At 39.8% G+C, this 23879-nt stretch overlaps 1 protein-coding gene across 2 annotated transcripts in view; it reads left to right on the forward strand.

Annotated features, from left to right (window-relative positions):
• LAMA2 (laminin subunit alpha 2) overlaps positions 1 to 23879 on the forward strand; it is a 1313887-nt gene that overhangs the window by 855667 nt on the left and 434341 nt on the right. For both annotated transcript variants that reach the window (XM_073575794.1, XM_073575795.1), the window contains exons 21-22: positions 2969 to 3149; positions 4261 to 4397. In XM_073575794.1, coding sequence (XP_073431895.1) covers positions 2969 to 3149; positions 4261 to 4397 — 318 coding nt within the window. The remainder of the gene's footprint in view (positions 1 to 2968; positions 3150 to 4260; positions 4398 to 23879) is intronic.

Consider the following 23879-nt stretch of genomic DNA (forward strand, 5'->3'; position numbering starts at 1 on the left):
GCTCCACAAATGAGCACATCCGGACACCGCCAGCACCACCAACAACTAATCAGTGGGGTGCCGGGTGTCACACCCTCACTGATCAGATATTGATGACTTATCCTCTGGATATGCTAACACTATAAAAGTCTTGGACAACTCCCTAAATTTATATAAGCACATACACATGCAAAACTAATATTAAACTTATATTTTTAGAAAGGATATGGGGATTGCCAATTCTTTTTTTTTTTAATGTTGTTTAGCCTGTTTTATGTATTATATTCTTTTTCTTATTTTCCACTGATAAGAGAACAAACTGAGCAAAGCTCCAAAAAAGCGACTATAAGTCCAAAGTAAAATCAATAATTTTTATTATTTTTATTGAGATAAATCCAGATACAAATGGGGAGAAGTGGACATTAAAGTGCGAAAACCGCACACCGCATGGATAAAAAGTGGTTGCTGTACAAACAGAACCTATGCAGTAACAAGAAAAACATACATAAAGTTACTAAATTATCGCAAAGTGCATGGCACTGTATGGCAATTAAAAATGCACCACCAAAAGGTATATATATATCTTATATGAGCTCCATCCATCAAGTAAACAGCTAAATACACAGGTCATTATCAAATAGCATCATGGTTAGACAGGTATATGACGCCTAAGAAGCATAGTAGTAAGAGAGGAAGCATAAATTACCTAATGAAATGGCGGGCAGAGGTTCCAGCAGTCAGCCAATTCTTTTTTTAATGTTGTTTAGCCTGTTTTATGTATTATATTCTTTTTCTTATTTTCCACTGATGCAGCGATTTGTAACTGCAATTGTATAAATGATGGAGCAACATTTGTCCAGAATCATCAATCATTTAATTACAATTACTGCATAATCTTCTGTGTGATGTGCTTTAGGAAAAGCATGAAATATTCATTGGATATTATCATTTGTTATATTCTTCAAGACGACATTGTATTCCATCTTGTAATATCATCATGTTGCATGAATGTCAGAGCTCAGCTGCATAAACAATCTCTTTTCCTTTCATTTCTTTTCCATTATTTTGGCTTCTCTTACACTTTCCTTTTGTTCTTCTGCTTTCAAAGCCAAACTGTTGGTGGGATTCTGACAAGCAGATATGTCTACCTTGTAACTGCAGCGTCAGCGCCTCAATGTCCCAGCGCTGTGACATTACAGGGAGATGTATTTGTAAACCTGAGTACTTTGGGAAACGATGTGAATTTAGAAGACAAGTATATGAAAGGAAAAATCCCTCAAGGAAATCCCAAAATATCCAAGCTTTACCTAGTAGGCGATGGAACTATCCTACATCAAGAGGCTGTCCTCGGGGGGCTTACAAACCAGCCACTCCGGTAATTGGCTGTGCACTCCTTTATGCATGGAGTGGAGAAGATGAAATTTAATTTGTAGTGGAGATTTAACATTTTTCTTTTTTTAATAGTGACTTCATTAATTGTATTCATTTAATTTAATGGTTGATGGGTAACAAATGTGTGTAGTGCTGTGTGAGCATGCGTTTTCTCATTTAAAATTTCACTGTGTTAGCACAATATCTATTAACATTGATAAAAAGTGTTGAGAATAGTGAAATATAATGGTCAAATAAAATTTCAATACAGTGTCAGGTGTAGAAATGCTGCAGAAAATCTGCAACATCAAAAACTCACCAAATACTCATTGGTGGAGCATAGCCCTACTAGGCCACTGGTGAATTCCCTATAAGCAAGGACAACTGATGTACAGGTTGCGCACATTCCATGGCCATGTACACATGTTAAGTATTTCTTGAGTTTTCTACCTCAGTATTTGTAAGCCAAAACCAAGAGTGGATGATAAGTACAGTAGTGGTGATCTGTTTCTATTATGCTTTCCCTCTTACCGTTCCACTCCTGGTTCCGGGTTCCAAATACTGAGGTAAAAAACTCACCAAATACTCAATGTGCGCATGTGGCCTAAAGGTGATTTCAAATGTAGCTTTTTTTGTGAGAATATCAACTTTTTTTGCTGTGTTTTTACTATTATTTTTAGCAGAACCTGCTGCAGCAGATTTTAGCTCATAGTTTATTTAGAAATTGTAAACAGGTATAGTTTTAAGGCTTTTTGGGTGCACATTATTTGTATTTTGGCAATGTGCTCTAGTCATGACATTTTTTTCTGTAAGGCCTTTAGGCCTTTCTGTAAGAATAAAAAAGGCAAAAAATTATATTTTGAAAATCGAATTTTGCCAGATCCACTCAATATCTAGTTAAGAACCATTCCATATCCAAGACAATTTGTGCATGTGAACAATGGACCGCCATGGAGTACTTATTTAGCACTCAAAGGACAAATTTTATTAGGACTTTTATTAAAATTCTAGCAATTTTTTATTTTGATGTCCCCATTTACCTAAATATATAGAAATAACATAAAACATTGGCCTGATTTATGCAGAATGATTAAATGACAATGATATCTCTCAGGGATTGCCCTAATTACTAAATTTGTCTTCAATGCATGTTTGTTTAGAGTGACTTTTATGCTTTGTTTGATTTTTTTTTATGTGTCATTTCTTCTGTTTTTGAAGATGTTATGCTGCCTATTTTATCCCACTCAATTACTTAGCATCTCCCAGTAATAACAGTTAATACACCTTCCCTTAGGGACCCCTTATAATTAGCTGTTTTGTGGAATATCTGAAAACCTGATGTACTGTACAATTTAAAACATGGTTGTTTCCTATAACAGACAAGGCATAACATGGTTGCAAAAGGTGATTTATGAATTTGTATTCCATTTGCTATCTATATTGTGACACCTTTGGTTCTTTTGCACTAAAAGTTTGAGTTAACTGTAAGTAAATATGCTCTAAAACTATATTCAAGTAAAGTGCCCCAAGTTACCAAATTTCTGATACTTATACAAATTGAAGTCATTAATATGTTGTAATATTGTATAATAATTCCACAATTTTTCCCCAATTTCAGCCACAGACATATGGTCCTGTATTCGCACAGGGATGTGTCGCTTGTAACTGCAATTCTTTTGGATCAAAGTCATTTGACTGTGATGAGAATGGTCAATGTCGTTGCCAGCCAGGAGTAACAGGAGAAAAATGTGACCGATGTGACCGTGGATTTTTTGATTTCCAGGAAGGAGGTTGCACCCGTAAGTACCAAAGTCCATATCTGCCCTGTCTGTGAAACATTTTTGTTGACCTTACTTATCTTACTTTTAGATCTGCTAATTGGTTAAAGGAAAAATCTTATTACTGTCACTAAATTGCTAAAGAAATACTATGTGATATAACACTGAGCCACATAGGGCTAGGGTTAACTAACTTAAGGGCCGTTTACATTTAGCGATGCACCAGCGATCCGACCAGTGATCCGACCAGGTCAGGATCACTGGTGCATCGCTAAATGATCACTAGTGAGCTGTCACACAGGCAGACCTCACAGCGATGCAGCAGCGACGCAGCGCACGATACTCACCTTTCACACACAGCGATCTTGACGTCCTGCCTCCCGCCTCCACGCGTCGCTCGTCGTCACAGCAGGAAGCCTCAGCAGGAAGCTGACGACGAGAAATAAAGCCGGACATTCTCTCGCGATCAGCGATGGACAGCGGGGGAGCTGGTCGGAGGTAAGTATCACACATAGCGATATCGCTAGCGATATCGCTATAACGTCACAAAATCGGTGACGTAATAGCGATATCGCTAGCGATATCTCTATGTGTAAAACCCCCTTTACCTTCTGAGTATCTAAAATTTGGGTTAAAACTGACATTTTCTATTTAGACCATTCACTTTACTTGCTTTGCATTGCAGAAAGCAATAATATGAAAAGTTTAGGTATGAGTGAAGTTAAAACCAAAGACTTTTGTAGGTCATTTCTGAATATTGTAGGTGATGTTATGCTCTTACAAAGTGTTAATAGTTTCCTTTCTGAGTGTAATAGCCAAACTGATTAGTATTCTATCTATTGTATCAATCAAAATTTAACTTAATATTTTACACTAAGGAATTTTACACTTCCTTGCTGAAAAGTAACAATTCAGACCACCGCACTATATAATCTAAGGTATAAATTTATTTATAAAATTAATGGAGCAATGCCTACAAATTAACAATAACATAGCTTATAGAGGCCAATTATCTAACTTGTGAATACAATATATATACAGTATATATATAAATATCTGTTACATATAATAGTTTTTAATAACTATAAATTTGCTTTGCTATTCTGAAATATCATTTTTTTCTTTTATAAAGCTTGTGATTGCCCTCATGTTGGGAATAATTGCGATGAAGAAACTGGTCAGTGTGTATGTCCTCCCAACACTATCGGAGACCGGTGTGACAAGTGTACACCAAACCACTGGGGATACAGCATTATTTCTGGATGCAAGGTTAGCCAATCAGTATTTTCTCAGTGTTGTAAATAACTGGTAGCCAATGCTCTTATGGGGTCACAAAACAATGAGATGTGCTGATTATTCTCCTTTCCATTGGGAGATTGAAGTTGCATATGGTACCCTTTCACATAATTATTAATCCTGAAACTTTATGGATAGCATTACTGCATAATCTTCTTATTTTGTATAGAAAAAGCATAACATATTATTCTTTTGCTAATTACATATTTATTGTAATAAAACAACGATAGTTTTATAAGCCTTTAAATCTCTAAACTTACAGTAATACTGATTGGACTGCTTCTCTTATTTTTCAATTTCACACAGTTCCTAACGAGTTGTAGTATTCCACCCAGGCATATAACTGTCTCAATGGGTGTGAGAAAAAAATCACACTGCACAAGGACCATTGGTTGTGCCATCCTATTTTTGTGCTCCCATCTCATAGGAAACCCAACATTTCATAAGCAAAGTACCGTCAATTCAGTGTGAACTGTCATAGTAGAATAGATTGAATAGAATTGAGATATATAATTAGTGCAGTGTGTGTAGCTTACTATACATGCACTTTGCTAAAAAATAAATAAATAAAAGAAAAAAAATGGTGTTTAGTTCCCCTCATTTTTCTTAACCAGCTGAGGGAAAGCAGACAACTGGGGGGCTGATGTTATTGTTGTGGGAAGGGGCCACTATACATGGATCTTCCCAGCTTATTAATAATAACAACTCACAGCTGTCTCAGAAGCCTTTACTGGTCATTAAAAATTGGGTACATCTCAAAAAAATGAAGTGGGGCCCCCCTAATTTTAATAACCAGCAAACAGACAGCTGTTAGCTGATATTAATTGAGTGGGAAGGGGCCATGAATATTGTCCCCCTCCCAGACTAATAGCATCAGCCCTCGGTCACCCCAGAAATGGCACCTCCTTTAGATGTGCCAGTTCTGGCTCTTAACCTCAGCTCTTCCCACTTGCCTTGCTGCGTTGGCAAGTGGGTTAATGATTTGAGGGGTTTGTCATCTGTTTTATGTTCTCTGACATCAAGCCCAGGGTTTAGTAATGGAGAGGCATTGGTAAGACACCCCCATTACTAACCCCATAGGTTTAAGTTAAAAAACACACAGAACAATGTCCTTTATTTGATAGAAACACTCCTTGAACCTTTTACACATTTATTAAAATCCAAATAAAAATGCAAAATATGTGATGGTCAATGTGTGACTTGACACCGCCTCCAGCAGGGCGAATTTCTATGGCACATGTGACCCTGGATACACCGCCTCCAGCAGGGCAAATTTAAATAATATAACGTGCAGCCGGATACACCACCTCCAGCAGGCGAATTTCAGAATTACATGTATAACTGGATACACCGCCTCCAGCAGGGCAAATTTAAATAATAAAGGGAAACACCAGGGAAACTGATACAATGGAGGGCCCTGCGATAGGGAACGGGGACGTGGAGACCTCCTGCACTCCCCTGAGTCAGTGTCTCTACACTCCTAACGATCCCTAGGCAAGTTCAGCACCAGGCGCCGATCAGGAACCTAAAAATCCTAGCTCTCCCTGCACCTAGCCCTTTCTAGTGAAATTGACGGTGCAGAAACTAAACCACAACTGCACTGAAACACACAAAAGGAAAGTTACAAAACAGGGGTAACACCACTTAGCTTTGCTCTTTTGCTCTTGCTCCCAGCAACAGAGTCCACCATCAGAATTCAGCTTCCAACTGAAGCTACTACACCAGAGCTCTGCCTGAGCTGCAAGGAACTCCTCTTTGTGGTACCTTCCTCCACCAGACTTGGTTGGAATGAGCAATATCACCAACCATGATTGCAACACCTGACACTCTTTTATAGCAGAGCCAGAGCAATCACACCTGTTGGTGATTCCCGTGTAATAATGCTAACCACCACCGGTGGCAAACTGGAAGAAAAGACACCACTGTGTAATGACCCTAATGCCCACCGGGGGCAAAACTACTTTAAGCAACCAGCTTAAAGAAAAAAAAAGGTTACTAGTGCTTTTATCTGTCATAATCCAATCCTCACCTGTCTGCAGATAATCCATACAATTGATGTCCCACGACGATCCACACCTCTGCTACATCTATTAGTATGGGACTGCTCAGCACACCAGCTGTATTTCACTGACTATAGCATGAGGGTGTGCCAGCAGTGATGAGCGGTGATGTCAATAAGGTGGCCTGAGTTCATCGTCAATGAACTGCCGTAATTTTATTTACATCACCGCTCATAATTTGCTAGATTCACAAAATTTTTCCAGGAAATTTGATTTGCATTAAATTAACTCACAGTGAATCATCAGTCCTACAAAACCTCCAGTTGCCCTAAAAAAAGTGATATTTTTTTCATTGCCTCACACACTAATTTTATTAACTGATGTACTTTCACACATTATCTTTACAGTTCCCTCACTCTTTTATAGCTTTCACTACCTATCTCAGTAGCAAATGTCTGAACTGTAATGTTATTATTATTATTTATTATTATTATATATTATTATAGCACCATTTATTCCATGGAGCTTTACGTGTGAGGAGGGGTTTACATAACACAAAACAAGTACAATAATCTTAGCAATACAAATCATGACTGGTACAAAAGGAGAGAGGACCCTGACCGCGAGGGCTCACAGTCTACAAGGGATGGGTGAGGATACAATAGGTGAGGGCAGAGCTGGTCGTGCAGCGGTTTGGTGGATCGGTGGTTACTGCAGATTGTAGGCTTGTCAGAAAAGGTAGGTCTTCAGGTTCCTTTTGAAGGTTTCCACAGTAGGCGGGAGACTGATATGTTGGGGTGGAGAGTTCAAGAGGAGGGGGATGCATGGGAGAAATCTTGTATGCGATTGTAGTGAGATGAGATGTGGTAAGAGTCGAGAAGGAGATCTTGTGAGGAACAAATGTTGCGTGCTGCTTTGTACCGGGTGTCGAGGTCACAGATGTATGGATTGTAGGGGCATGGGAGTGTTAGAGGGGAGGTCACACAGCAAGAGGTTGCAGTAGTCAAGACAGGAGATGATGATGGCATTCACTAGAGTTTTCGCAGATTCTAGGTTGAGGAATGTACAGATCCGGTTGATGTTTTTGAGTTGAAGTCAGCAGGAGATGGTAAGAGCTTGGATATGTGGTTTGAAAAAGAGATCCGAGTCAAGGATTACATCAAGGCAGTGAGCTTGTGGGACTGGAGAAAGTGAGCAGCCATTAACTTTAATTGATAGGTTTGTTGGGAGAGTCCAGTGAGATGGGGGAAATATGATGTGTTCTGTTTTTTCCATGTTAAGTTTTAGAAATCTGGCAGAGAAGAAGGATGAAATAGTGGACAGACAACGTGAGATTTTAGTTAGTAGGGAGGTGATGTCTGGTCCCGAAAGGTAGATCTGTGTGTCATCAGCATAGAGGTGATACTGCAAGCCATGAGATTCTATTAGCTGTCTCAGTCCGAAGGTGGAAATGAAGAAGAGCAGGGGCCCTAGGGCTGAACCTTGTGGGACTCTGAAAGATAGGGAATGAGGTGAGGTGGTGGTGTGTGGGTGGGAGACACTAAATGTCCAGTCTTTTAGGTATGATGCAATCCAAGATAATGCCAAGTCTGTGATGCCAAGAGATGAGACGGTCTGTAATAATAGGGAGTGGTCCACTGTGTCGTTGGCAGAGGAGAGGTCCAGGAGAAGGAGGACAGAGTAGTGTCGCTTGGCTTTGGCTGTCAGCAGGTCATTTGTGATGTTAGTTAAGGCAGTTTCAGTAGAGTGATGTGGCTGGAAGCCAGATTGTAAGTGGACGTTATGGGTGTTCAAGGTGCTCAATACACATCTAGATAAGGTCCCAAAGGGGTCTAGGTTCCAAAATGTTGTCATTTGTAGGGGTTTCCACAGTTTAGGCACATCAGGGGCTCTTCAAAACCTGACATGGCATCAGCTAAGTATTCCAGCAAATTTTTCATTCCAAAAATCAAATGGCGCTCCTTCCCTTCCAAGCCCTGCCATGCGCCCAAACAGTTGTTTTCCTCCACATATTGGATATCGGCGTACTCAGGAGAAATTGCACAACAAATTGTGTGGAGAAATTTCTCCTGCTATGTTCTCTCACTTTTCAGATTTGCCACAAAATGGATTCAGGATTTCCTGCTTCTGCTTTTATACATGCTATATAGTGTCTCTTGACTGGTTGTGCGATACCATGTGATGTAATAGGGGAAAAGCATTCTAGGGAAGCCCTTCTGAGATCGTATGATAATTTTCTGGCTGCTGCAGTCTTCTACAATATGCAAAATGGCACAGCTATTTTAGACAATTTGCGAGAAGCAAATCGCAAAGTGTTCAAATTCACAAGGTTCAGCAAATTCCTAAAATTTCAGCATGAATTTGATCGACATCAAATTGATTTGCTCTTCTTTATTTTGCATGTAATTTGTCACTGTTCAAACAATATGTTATACTACATGTTATATGCATGCAGTCATGAAACAAAATTTTAGGAGTAAAAATGTTTTTAGAATCAATGGGAAAAATGGCACAGGTGTAGATCTCTAAATTCTGGAAATTCTGGACAGCTGAGAATTGAGTTTCATTTCCCTGAGTTAAAACTAATGTTAGGTTAAGTTCACACAATGAGTTTTTTGAATGTGTGTATTTTCTCTACACAAAAGCGCAACATGTTTTGGATCCAGTAAAATCAATATGATTTATAGAAATTTGATGCTGACTGTCATTTTTTTTGCAGAAAATTAACAGACATGCATTGCATGTTTGACATTAGTAACATGCAAATCTCTCTTATGACTCTACTGAGTTCATAAGAGAGATTCAGTTTCTAATTCAGTTTTAGAATTGCATTAGATGCGGAAAATCCACACTTTTAGTGCAGTTCTGTTGTAAAAACCAAATATACCAAGATGTATCAAAAGCAATTGTCACGATTCCACCACTCATTGTGTCTTTGAAGCAGTAAGTGACAGTTCACCTGTCCCATCTGAGGCTGGGGCATGTTGAGCTGCCAATGTTGTGAGTCACAGTCCAGCTGACCAATCAGGGCCAGGGCATGCTGGATGTCCTCCAGATATCTCCAGTCTTGGGTAATTACCTGTCCATTTAGCTGTCTGCCTGTATCTGATTACTGCCAGTTGTAGACTTAGTTTAGTGGTGTTTTTGTCAGTTTTGTAAGTGTGCTTTGTTTCTCATCTACTGATGTCTAACCTTGGACCGTGCTTATGATCATACTTGCTGAGCCCTATCTTTCTGGAATTCTGACCTCAGACCGTTACTTGACTACGCCTTTATCTTTCCCTGTAGTTTAGGATGAACCCTCTTGGCTTTTGACCCCAGACCTCTTGACTACCCTGCCTCACGGCTTGTTCATGACTAGTGACTACAATTGTCACAGAAAGTTTAGTTTAAACATGACAGACCAAAAAGAAACAAAAACTGCTGCAACAAAAAAGTTATCTAAATTAGATTAATTGTGATTTTTCATTGCATTTTTGAGTGCATTTTCTTTTCATTTTTATCAAATTTTTGACACTACTTTTTTGTCTTTTGCTGTTATGTCATTTTTTAAGCAATGCTGCTTTGATACTTCCAGGTTTTTATCTTTGATAAAATTTCATTGATATGGTCATGCGCAGATTCCATGCGTTTGTTGTGCTTTTCCTCCATGAAAACGCATTAAAAACGCTTGTGCATTTTTTACCTGCATATTTTCCGCATCTTATGCATGTCTTTATCAACGATTTAGATGAAGGAATTGAGGGTAAACTGATTAAATTTGCTGATGACACAAAGCTAGGAGGGATAGCTAATACTAGAGAAGAGAGAGAGGATTCAAAAAGATATAAATAAACTGGAGAAGTGGGCAGCAACTAACAGAATGGTTTTTAACAGGGAAAAATGCAAAGTACTACATCTGGGCAATAAAAATGAAAAGAGCATATACAGAATGGGAGGAATAGGCCTAAGCAACAGCACATATGAAAAAGACTTGGGTATACTAATAGATCACAGACTGAATATGAGTCAACAGTGTGATGCAGCAGCAAAAAAGGCAAATGCAATTCTAGGATGTATTAACAGAAGCATACAGTCTAGATCACGTGAAGTCATTATTTCCCTCTACTCCTCTTTGGTCAGACCTCATCTGGAATATTGTGTCCAGTTTTGGGCACCACATTTTAAAAAAGACATCAACAAACTGGAGCAAGTTCAGAAAAGGGCAACCAGAATGGTGACCGGTCTGCAAAACCTGTCTTATGAGGAAAGGTTGCAGTATTTGGGAATGTTTAGTTTGCAAAAGAGAAGACTGAGAGGAGACTTAACAGCTGTCTACAAATATCTAAAGGGCTGTCACATTGTAGAAGGATCAACTTTATTCTCATTTGCACAAGGAAAGACTAGAAGCAATGGGATGAAACTGAATGGGAGGAGACACAGATTACATATTAGAAAAAACTTTTTGACAGTTAGAGTGATCAATGATTGGAACAAGCTGCCACGAGAAGTGGTGAGTTCTCCTTCAATGTAAGTCTTCAAACAGAGGCTGGACAGACATCTGTCTGGGATGATTTAGCGAATCCTGCTTTGAGCAGGGGGTTGGACCAGATGGCCCAGGAGGTCCCGTCCAACTCTACAATTCTATGATTCTATGGCAAAAATCTGCACATAAAACTCAGCAAATCTGCAAGAGAAAATGATATGATGCAGATTAGAAACACACACCACAGGTCATATTATACTACCTAAAAAAAAACCACAGTTGGCATGAGATTTCTATTAATCACATCCACTTTGCTGGAACTGTAAGACACTTCAATTTTGACACAGCAAAAGTAAGCAGTGCCAAAAACTCACCGAAAACTCATTGTGGGCACACAGCCTAAAGGTTCTGAAATGCTATAGAAATTCTAGAACATTAAGTACTCACAAAATTCTCACTATGGTAACGAGCTATATTTTGGTTTCCGGTTAGGGAGCTGGTATTTGATTATATGAAATTTCCTCCCGAGAAATGCTTCAGATTGCAGCTTCATTCAGCACAGTGCAGCTTGTTAACACCTATCAATTAGCTGATTCCACCCATAGTTAGAATTACAATGGTCTCTGTAGGATTTGTTATGAAATTACAAAATTATGCCCTCATATATATGTAAATGGCCAACCAAATCCCAACTGCAGAGCTTGATTTTATTCTTCATCTGCTATTGTTACACAGCATCTCTATTTTGCTCATAGAAGTGAATGCACGACAAATGTTTTATGCTAAATCGGTAAAAATATATATCACATCAACGCAATTATAAAGTTTAATTGCAGTATAACAAAGAGACACCTTGATATTTAGGAAATAAGATGAGTCTTCTGCATGGTGGGAAAGGCTTGGTGTTTTGAACGAGTAAACAAATTAAACAATTATGCTAGTTTATTCCAAGAGCTAATTTTAATTATGTATAAGATCTGCTATTTAATATTCCTCTGTACTCTCACACATTATGCAGAATTTTGTTTTCAATTTACAAAATATCATATCTGTATGACAGTAAAATCCCAGAGAAGCACTTCCTTTAAATTACTAATGATGTATAGGCTTCAGCTCACAGTTTGTGATGTTTGCAAGTCATTTTTCGACTTGGTTCTTACCGGAACATGAAGGCTGGTAATAACTCATAAAGTTACATTCTTAAAGCAGGTGTTTCAGCTGTTCTTGATGTACAACTTGCCAGGCCTTCATATTTGCAGTGTATTAGTCTCATTTTTTACATATTTATGAGTTTGTAGATATAAAAATGTCCTCTTACATCCATTTATCTAAAACCTGGTAATGTATTGCATTGTTTTTTTTTCTGTCATATTGGCATAGCTTTAAATCTTCAATTTGATATACCCGTTCTTTGTATTTTAAATTTTGCTTTTGAAAGATTCTATGGTCTTCTGCACTTGCCCTTAAAATGATACATATTTTTGAGAATTTTTGTGCAGTTTATTTATGGCTTGCATCTTAACTATAAAATATGATGTAAGCATCTGAGACATTTCCACAACAGATAGGGCATGATGAAGATTTTACTATCTATAATCAGACTTTGGAAGTTGTTAAAACTCCAATCTTTTAGACTATATTTTATTTTGATGCAAAATTTTGGAGTAGATTCAGCAACTGAAAAACTGCAACAAATACGCAATGGTCGCAGAATTATGTTGTAAAATGCTTTAAAAAATCACAAAACTTTTGCAGGGTTGCGAAAAAATCTTGTGGCTTTTGGAATTTTTCCATTAATTTCTGCCATCTCTGCCAAAATGGGGGACAGGAGTATGACGGGGGCATGATGAAGTGTGGTGACACCTACTCCTCAAATTCATGAGGTGCACACCACTTTATAGAGGCATGGGCCTCTTAATGAATCAGGCGACTCCAGAAAGCTTCCTTATCAAGGCCACTGTGCTAGCCTTGCAGCTAGATACAGGATAATGAGGAAGAAGAGAGAAAAATGGCTGATCTCCTTGTATATGAGAAGAAGACTTTATTTTCCATAATATTTCTAAGTTCTAATTCCAATATGATACATAAGATGAAAAAGAAATAGGGTTTATATGAAAGTAAATATTTTAATTTTACATTTTTTGTGAATCTCAGCATTTCATTTAAATATATATCTAATACTGGTTTACCCTTTAACCCCTTTTTGACGTTGGGCATAATAGTACACCCACATCGGAATGCCTCACTTTGATGTGGGTTCTGGCACTGAGCCCACATCTTTCCTGGCACATGTCAGCTGTTTTGAGCAGCTGACATATGCCTCTAACAGCCGCGAGTGGATCGCGATTTGACCTGCGGCTGCTAACCTGTTAAATGCCGCTTTTTACAACAAATTCCCCAGGTATTAGTATACCATAGGGGACAAAAGAAGTGTTATAAAACCCATCTGTGCATTAAAAATTATTTTACTAAATTATTTAAAATAGTATTGCTTGATATAAAATTTTTGAAATAAAGAGAAAAGTGCCAGAAAAGACAGAGAAAGAGGGGCCGGATTATGTAAGATAAATTTAGCCTTAAAGTAAATTTATCTGCCAACATAATGTGATGGCTGAACATCCCCCGCCCACCTGGGATGTTCTGCCATCACATTATGTCCGCAGCAACTCATGATAACGGCTCATACCCAACAGCGAGAAAAATAACGGTCCGATTTCCGGGCTGGAAAAACAGACGAGTACTATGCGAGTGTCATGCGAGTGTAATGCGATTTCTGTGCAATTTTTCCACAAAACATGCATATAACATGCGTATACAATATGTATGCAATGAGATTTTAACATGAGCTTTTACATACAACAGTTTTCTCTTTGTTAAATCTCATGTTAAAATAGCATTGTAAAAAAACTGTACACATCGTTTTAAGACAAAATAACTTCAAAACATACATATACATGTGTATGTGCATGTATAGAAAGATATATAGATAGATATAGTAAAAGCCGGCAGATGGCGCATACAGTAAGAATAGAACAGGTTTGAATAGGATAGACAAGATATATACACATAATATAGGTGTATATATATAAGTCACACACACATATAGATACTGCTGAAAATAATAAGGGGAACACCATTCCATTTGCAACAGGCTGATTGTGTTCCCTTTATTTCTTTTAGCAATATATATATATATATATATATATATTTGAGAAAGAGATAGATGGCAGAATAGCTGTTAATTCATTTGTCGGCTTCTGTAAAATAATTGCAGAAGCCGACACAATAGGAGACATGGTTTTACATATAGTAAATCATTGCATATCAGGCGGATTTATATACGTCAGTGACTACTAATTTTATTAGTGTGTATAAAATTTTGGATCTGTAGGTGTTAAATAAAAGAATATAAACAAGGAAAAAAATTGCGTGGGCTCCCAAGCAATTTTCTCTGCCAGAGAGGGAAAGACAGTGATTAAGGGCAAATATTAATAGCTTAGAAAGGGACTATTGTTTTTGCCCCCCCCGGCTAAAAACATCTGCCCCCAGCCACCCCAGAAAAGGTGCATCTGTAAGATGCGCCAATTCTGTCACTTAGCCTTTCTCTTCCCATTGCCCTATAGTGGTGGCACATGGAGTAATAAGGGGTTATTGTCACCTTGCTATTGTAAGGTGACATTAAGCCAGGTTAAAGGGAATCTGTCACCTATTTTTTTTGCATATAAGATGCGGCCACCGCCATCAGGGACTTATCTACAGCATTACAGAAAACAACACCAAACCAATTTTTTCAAAAAGAAAACACCACTTTATTATTGGGTAATGAATTCCAAAATCACCAACTCTTTAACACCCACATTTGGAGTGTTATGGTCGCAGCTTATCATGTTAATCATTCAGTAAAACCTTGTGGGGATATGTCACCAGACTCCCGGCACATGTTACCCATCCTTGTTTTCTTCCGCCATGGAGAAGCGACCTTAGCTACGACCCCTACTCAAAGAAAAAATTGCCTCTTCAATACCCTCCTGGATACCTGCAAAGAAAATGTCCAAACCCAAACTCCGTCAAATGTACCCCATCCGGATGCAAAAGCCTCCCAACACTAATATCCAGTTTTCTATGCCTCACTATAATGCCTCCTCTAAAGTGTATAAACCGCGAAATGCATTGATTTATAACTCTGCGTGCCCTTTCTATCACTGCCCCATCCCACGCACCGTACCAAACCAACCTGGGAATTATTTCCGACCAAACCACTATCAACTGATTGAATAAACCAGGAAACTTATCCAAATCTGCACACATTAAAGTGATAAGTTCCGAAAGTTGAATAGACCCTAAATCATTTCCCCCGGCATGTACTACCAGTATGACTGGAGATGTAGCTGTTCTGGAAATCTGTACCACTTCAATTAATACCTGTGCCCACCTCAAACCACGAATACCTCTCCAATTTACATCCACATTATAAAGACCCAATGACCTCCCACCAGGGCGCATCTCAGCCCTCTGCTCGGCCCAAAAAACATATGAATGGCTTAGAATCCAGACACTGGGTCTTGAACAACCTAAAAGAGAAAAGAAAGAAAAAAACAACACTCGTATTAATTATATAGTTAATAACTCCGGCCTGAAATAACAGAAAAAACAATCAGAACGCCACCTGCCTAACCTCATTATTTCTTTGTCGCTGAGACCCGCCCAAGCTGCCTCCGTCACTGCGCCAATCCTAAATGAATGAGTGCCAAATTCCTCAAGAGAGAGACCCAAATTAAAAATAATTCTTTGCAGCAAAGAAATTTACTGAAATCTCATTAAAAAATAACCATCGGCATGCGCAAAAAATGCCGAGGTAATAGATCTAATCTCAGCATACTGTGCTAACAATGAAATAGGACAAACTGGGCCATGTATGGCAACTAAAGAAAACCATAACCCACTGCCTGTAGTGTCAGTTTTTGACCTCCGAATACGAACACGAAAACCTCCCTTACACGGAACTACATCATTATACTGCAAACCCCCGCTACCCGGTGCCGAAGCTGGAACTATTTCACTAATGTGCATGGCCCCAAAAAACGCAATACTAAAAGCCGCTGAAAACAATTTTGCCTCAAAAGCTGAGCTGCATACTGAATTTGTACGTTCTATGATTTTTTTCTAGGAGTGAAAAAGAGGCCATTGAATATTCTTGACGGCCCTGACTTTGCCCCAACCTTTTAACGCTTGCCTAAGAATAAAATGTTTCGTAACATCCTCCCAATCCCGTAATTTAAATTGAAATGCCAACCCCGCTAATCTGTCCCTAGCCAGTGCTGAAGAGAAACCCTTTTCGTGTAAATAACGCACATAAGAAAAAGTCACCTCCAACCTCGCATACTTACAAGAATCCACAGGTAATCCTCCCACAAATCCCCACCATTTCTTCTATGCCTTACCATATGCATTCCATGTTTCCAGAGTTACCGACGCCTGAACCAATGGCATTAGTGAATTTCCAGGATTCTCCAAATATAACCTGGACACCTCATTCTTTCCGAAATGGCGGCTGGAGCAAGCTCTCCAAATTTCTGAAAATCAAAACGTGACAAGGAATCAGCTATGTTATTTTTTATGCCTGGCACATGCTTGGCACGGAACCAAATTTTCTGCTTCAAACACTCCAATACCAGGAAGCGAATCAACTTTATGACAGGAATGGAAGATGAAGACAAATAATTCACTACGTGAACCACGCTTTCATTATCTGTCCAAAAACAGATGCAAGAATTCCGCAATTGTTCTCCCCATAAATCCATGGCCACCACCAATGGAAACAACTCCAAAAGAGTCAAATTTTTTGTCCATCCATATTCAAACCATTTAGCTGGCCATCTTTCTGAACACCACTTGTTATGAAACATCACCCCGAATCCAATTGATCCAGACGCATCCGAGAATAACGACAACTCTTGACTAGACTTCTCCAAATCCTGAAAAAAGGCAATTCCATTTTACTTACACAAAAAACTCCTCCATACACTTAAATCCTCCAGTAGCGGAAGTCCTAAACGAATCCTGTGATGCGCCTGCTTCACTCCTCTTGTAGCCATAGTCAGATGCCTGGAAAAAATCCTGCCCATCGGCATGACACAACATGCAAAGGCCAGTAAAACCAGCAATGATTGCATTTGAACCAAAGCGACTTTTTTACCGAAATAAAACTGTCAATTAACCCTATCATCTTAGATATCTTATCTAGCGGTAAACGAAAAACTATACCGACTGTATCGATTTCAATGCCCAAAAAAGAAAGACAAGTAACCGGGCCAACAGTTTTCTCCTCATTCAACGGGACTCCAAAAACCGACTTCAGTTCCCGAAACTTACGCAAGATAATGCCACAGCTGTCTGTGTCTGCTGAACCTACAAACAAAAAATCATCCAAATAATGTGTAACCATTTGTGAACCAGTTTCCAATTTGACCACCCATTCCAAAAAACTGCTGAATAACTCAAAGTACCTACAAGAAATGGAGTAGCCCATTGGAAGGCACGTATCATAATAATACGCACCATCCATTAAACATCCCAATAAGTGATGACAATCGGTATGTACTGGAAGAAGTTGAAAAGCAGACACAATATCTGACTTGGCCAAAAGCGCACCACTCCATACCTGACGAACAAGAAAAACCACCTGATCAAAGGATGCATATACCACCGAAGACTCTTCCGAGCTGATGCCATCATTAACAGACGACCCTTTTGGGTACGATAAATGATGGATAAACCTGAACTCTCTCGGTTCCTTTTTTGGAACAATGCCTAGGGGGGAACCCTAAGATTTGAAAACGGGGGGGAAACAAAAGGGTCTAACATACGCCCCAAAGAAACTTCTTTCTCTATTTTACTACGCAAAATTAAAGGAAGCTCCTTAGCCGATTTCAAGTTCTCCGAGAACGATGAACCTTTTGAAAACTTGAAAGGTATAAAGAAACCATACTTGAAACCACTTCTCTACTGCTCTGCTGCCGTTCTATTAGGATACCTGCTTAACCACGGTTCCATCTCGATGACTTTCACTGGAGTCCTTATTTTCTTGCTGTGCTGCAGCTCTAGGTTCACCTCCTTTTGCACTACTGCGCAAACTTTGTAGCTGCGTGAGAACCCCCGCATGATGAACACTCGTGTTTATACTTGCATAGCCCATAGAACCTGCAGTGACTTTCATTGAATAACCAGCAGGTTCCTGGCCTCTGTACTGGCATTGGCCCCAAGCCAGGTTGTTGACCTGGGGCCCCCGAATGAAAGGGAGGTTAATCCTCTGTTACATCATGAGCCGTAACCAAGAATCCATGGCTTTTACCCCCCAACCCAAACCAGGATTAATGGCTAAACATCGCCGAAAATCCTCATCATACATCCACCGTGCCACCCCTCCATGAGTCTTGTATGAATTATAAATGGTGTCCATGTATAAAAACAATTCTGAGCAACGCTCAGGATGCTTCTTCCCCATAACACAACCTATAACAAAAAAGGCTTGAAGCCAATTATTAATAGTTTTCACAACCTTGGGCTGCCGATCAAAAGGCCTGTCATTCTGACGCCTCTCCCTGTCAATAGTGCTCTGATCCACAGACACCAGAGACCAATTGTCCACATAATCATTCACCCAAATTTTTTCCATAACCTCTGGTTCTAAATGAGAACCCAAGGGGGCTACCCCGCAATAAAAAACATCCCTATGCACATCAGCTCTCGCCAGTGGAGGAACATTGGACCCTTTTTCCAAAGTCAACAATTTTGGATTAATTAAAATTTTTCTCCACCCAATATCCTCCTCAAGTTATCCATAGTCACCAATCTATTATCTAGACTCCCCCAAGCTCCCGCATAGTTAAACTCACCACTTGATGCTTCATCTGCCGCATTTTTTGCCGTAAACTCCACCGCTTCCGCACCGCTCACTTTCAGCTGCTGTCTCTGCCTATGAGCTGATTTTCTAGAAGATGTTCTGCTATGGCCTCGAGATCCAGATGATGATGATGACTGATAATGCTCAGACCTAGAGCGACGACTACCTCTAGACACAGATCCCCTACTTCTTCTATGTCCATGACGACTATGTCGTCTGCTCGATCTACCACTCGAATCAGATGATGAAGACAGCTCCCTAATACGTCTTTTACTTGAAACGCTGCTATGCCTCAGCGAAACTGAAGGACCTCCGGTCTGCACATGAGGGGGCTGGAGTGCATGGCTGCTGAGGTTGCAGCCACAAATTAACCGCAGAAGATGAATTAGCCACAACATCCATTGCTGGAAAAACCAAGTGATTTTGGGATGGGGGCACCCCCACCCCAACTACCTGTGATGTAATGTTGGGGCCTGCTAACACCGGCGGTGACCCTATTGCAGGTGGTACATTAAAAGCCTGTGACGCAATAGACATATGGGGAAACAAATTCAACTGCCTATTAATAAGCCATTGCCAAACTCCAGGCTGCGATATCATTGTATCCATTACCTGAGGCGTAGTAAACAATTGCTGGCTATTCACTGCCTGACTACTTTTTTCAGCCTCATCCTTTAACTCTTGTCTTTCCCCTTGCTGCTGCTCCTCACCCTGCTGCTCCTTTTCCACCCTCCTATTTAAATTCTCCTCACTTGCTGAGGACCTGACACTTTGTCCTCCCCCCATCCCGTTACTTCTAATATCGCCTCCTATACTGTGGCTTGCGCTGCTGCTACACACTCTTTTTCTCCCTGAACAGCAGCAGCTCTATTCCTATCTCTACCCTGAATTCTCCTCAGCAAGGAGAGCCTAGGCGCAGCCCCTCCCCTCCTGTGCTCCTTCCCGCCCTTTTTTGCAATTACCTGTCTGAGGGGAGCTGCAGCTCCAGCTTCCTCAGTGATCTCCCTTCCCCCTCCCTTCACAGACACCTCGAACCACCTCACACCCGGCCCCTCTTCATAGCCCCAGGATTCCAGCATTCAGGAAGGCGAGGGCTTTGACCAGACCTCCGTTCTCCCCCCGCTACCTCCACTCCCCCCACACCTGCCTCTCCCCCCTGCAAAGTGGGCGGACTCTGCAATAGAGCATTCAACCAGCCCGCCCCCTCCCTGCTAATCCTTTCATTTATCGTGGCTTCCAGCTCCTCCATCTTCCTGCACACGCTGGCTCCACTCTCGACACCTTGTCAAAGAGGGCAGGATCAAACAGCGCTCACCATTAAATACCCCTATCAAGGGGAGGATCCATCTCCATGGCAACCCCGCTCTCCTCCAATGGCACATAGCCTCACCGTTAAGATACCAGCTGAAATTTAACCCATTCCTTTGTGCCCTCCGGGGAAGAGGAAGGTTGTATAAAATTAACCCTAACAAAAACTTGATGGCCAGTCAGGAGTACCCGACAAATAAAGCCGGGCCCTATCAGCTTGGTCATCTTATGAGCCTTCACATTGACATCTGTTATAAACTTTAGAGGCTTTTCAGAAAACACTAGAATAATGGGCAGCCCACTCTTTTAAAAATATTTGTCTACTTTGGAAATTGTAATCAATTAAAAGATGCTCAAAAAGCACATATGAAAAGAAAGTTATTTTTACATAGAAATACATATGTTCATCTTTTTGAGCACTAAGCGCTTTTTCAGGCAGTTTTGGGAGTGGAACCCAACTGAAAAAGACATAGTAAGCAGGTACCCAAAGCTGCATAAGAAGTTATACCAGGGCAAAACATTATCCCATGTAGTTGTGTTGTGACTCTTTGTCACATTAGAACAAAGATTGCAATAAGAGGTATGGCCATTTCTAGAAACAAAATGATTTCTTTTATTATTGTTGTAAAGCCTATTTAAGCATTTTTACGCTTTGCTGCATGTGAACTGATACAGTTGTGGCCAAAAGTATTGACACCCCTGCACCCCTATCTATATATATATATATATATATATATATATATATAATATGCAGTTTTTGCGCCAAAACCAGAAAAAGATCTAAAAATAAACCAGATGTATAAGATGGGTTTACATAGTTTTTTTTACCAAGGTTTTAATATGGAATTTCTGACAAAATATGAATAAGAGCTCCACACAATAACAGCGCCATTTATTTGAATGGGAAGAAACAAATAATTTATATGGTTAGCATTCTTTATGTAAAGTTTTTATTAAAGAAATGACCCATTTTTGGCACATTTTAAAAGTGAAAAAATACTAAACTTAGTATTTAAATAAAAAGGGAGCTGAAAATGTCTCATACACAAAAAGAATCCCACTTCAAACAATACTTTATACAGTGAGGCTTGTTAAAATATTCAACCCCTTGGCAACAACAAGTACCTCCACCGCAAATAAAGATCCCAGTTACACGCAAGGTTTCTATTAGTGTTGTGCCTATCTTGCACAACCAGCTCAAGTGAGCATATATAATTCACATAATCATTAATTATACCATACTTGCTTTGCTCAGGTAGTGCTCTCTTTCCCTTTCCCCTTGTTTTTTCTGCCCAGTATTTGCATACTACCTCACAACCTGAAATTCCACTTTTTTGAGGATTTACATCAATTCAGGTAAAAACTGGCCTACAACTGTAAACATTTGGTTTTATTTTTATTATGAAGCAAACAACAAATAGGACAAAATATCTGAAAACTTCAGTGTGCATAATTATTCATGTCCCTAAAGTTAGTACTTTGTAGAGCCTCCTTTTGCAGCAATTATATCTCCAAGCCGCTTTTGATAAGTCTCTATGAGCTTTTCACCCGAACCTGAACTTTTTGTAACTGTTCGGCCGAACCCACCGGACTCGAACATCCAGGTGTCCGCCCTTGTCTAATTAGAACACAACGAAAAAAATCAGTACATCCTCTGTGTATAGTTTACCTGTAGCCCAATTAAAGTGGCCAGTTTTTATTCCCACAGCTTCTTCTGAGTATTATGTTTGTTTTTAATCCTATATATGATTCCATAGAAATGGTCCCTTTTATTTAAGGACATTTTTATAGTCTTTTCCACAGTCTTTTGCTTATAGGAATCTCTGGGGGCTTGTCTTCATTATTATCCTGAAAGCCACGCCCCCTTGGTAGGATCATAAAAATTATTACTAGAATAGCTATATCTCTGGAGCTGTAAGGCAGATTTGAAAGCAAAATGGAATGCTCAGAGGAGCAGCTGGAAACTGGACAATTTTGATATTAAGAGAGGTCCTGTTTAAAGTACAACTTCCACCTTGTTACTGGTACAGTTTTGTTTAACTGACGAAATAAAGATGTGTTTGGCTATGGATCCATGTAGTGCTAGATATTTCCACTTGCTGCTTGTGCTTTTAACAACTTACTGCTGTTATCTATAAAAGCCCAAACTTTGACAATATTTCTTCTAAAGATAAAAGCAGAAATGCCCAAAACATTGACCCAAGGTGAAACAACTGAAAACATCTAATCTGGGGTCTATCGAGGCGTTTATCTGGTTTTCCTTCTTAGGTCTCGTGCTCATTACCATATTTTCTGTCCGAGTGCGATCCAACAAAACATCGGATCATACTTAGGCCAATGTTAGTAAGTTGAGCCATGCACATATTTGATTTTTCCTTTGGACCGACATGGTTCAAGGAAAAAATGGCAGCCTGAGTTAGATCCGATTATCGTGCCGTACTCGGCCAAGCAAGTCAATGAATCTTTGTAAAAAATTGAACTGTATCACAGATTAACACAATGGAGAAGATGGAGAAACTTTTTTTTCCATCTTCTGATCTGAGAGAAACCGGGCACACTGATAAGGCTCGTTTCACATTTGCGTTTTTTTTCGCGGTAATTTAGCGCTAAATAGCGCATGCGGTTTTTTTTCCTATACTTTGCATGGGATGCGCTTATGTGCGCATACACATGCGTTTGTACGCGTTTTACCGCGCATGCTTTTTTTGCGGTATGCGCTCGGGCGCACAAAATGCAACTTGTTGCATTTTTTGTGCGTCCGATTTGCCTCAAAAAAACGCATGCGCGCGCAATGCGTTTTTTTACAGCAAGACACCCATTATAAGTCTATGGTGAGCATATGTGCGCATTGGCATGCTTATGTATGCGTTTTTTTGCACATGCGTTTTTTTTTTACCATTAGTTTAGACAATGGAATTTAGGGGTTTGGGTAAAGTTAGGGTTAGTTAAGGGGGTTTAGGGTTAGGGTTAGGGTCAGGGTTAGGGTTAGGGTTAGGGTCAGGGTTAGGGTTAAGTATGGTTTGGTTAAGGGTTAGGGTCAGGGTTAGGGTTAGGGTCAGGGTTAGGGTTAAGTATGGTTTGGTTAAGGGTTAGGGTCAGGGTTAGGGTTAGGGTTAGGGTTAGGGTTAGGGTCAGGTTTAGGGTCAGGGTTATGGTTAAGTATGGTTTGGTTAAGGGTTAGGGTCAGGGTTAGGGTTAGGGTTAGGGTTAGGGTCAGGGTTAGGGTTAGGGTTAAGTATGGTTTGGTTAAGGGTTAGGGTCAGGGTTAGGGTTAAGTATGGTTTGGTTAAGGGTTAGGGTCAGGGTTAGGGTTAAGTATGGTTTGGTTAAGGGTTAGGGTCAGGGTTAGGGTTAGGGTTAGGGTCAGGGTTAGGGTTAGTAAAGTCATGGTTTGGGTTAGTGTGAGGGGCCACCTAATGTTGGAAAAAACCGCAAACGTGGTAAAAACGCACTAAAAACGCATACAAACGCATAAAAACGCTGCGTTTTTTTCATGCATGCTCATAAAAATGCTTGAAAAAAACGCAGCAGTTGTATGCTTTTGTATGCGTTTTTCAATGCGTTTTTTTGCAGGAAAAACGCACTGCAAAAAAAAGCAAGTGTGAAACAGGCCTAAGGCTAGTTTCACACTTGCTTTTTTTTGCAGCGCGTTTTCCCGCAAAAAAACGCATTGAAAAAACGCATACAAAAGCATACAACTGCTGCGTTTTTTTCAAGCATTTTTATGAGCATGCATGAAAAAAACGCAGCGTTTTTATGCGTTTGTATGCGTTTTTAGT

Source organism: Dendrobates tinctorius, unplaced genomic scaffold (genome assembly GCF_039654945.1).
Source record: "Dendrobates tinctorius isolate UK_male_01 unplaced genomic scaffold, ASM3965494v1 ptg000046l, whole genome shotgun sequence".
NCBI classification, from domain to species: domain Eukaryota; kingdom Metazoa; phylum Chordata; class Amphibia; order Anura; family Dendrobatidae; genus Dendrobates; species Dendrobates tinctorius.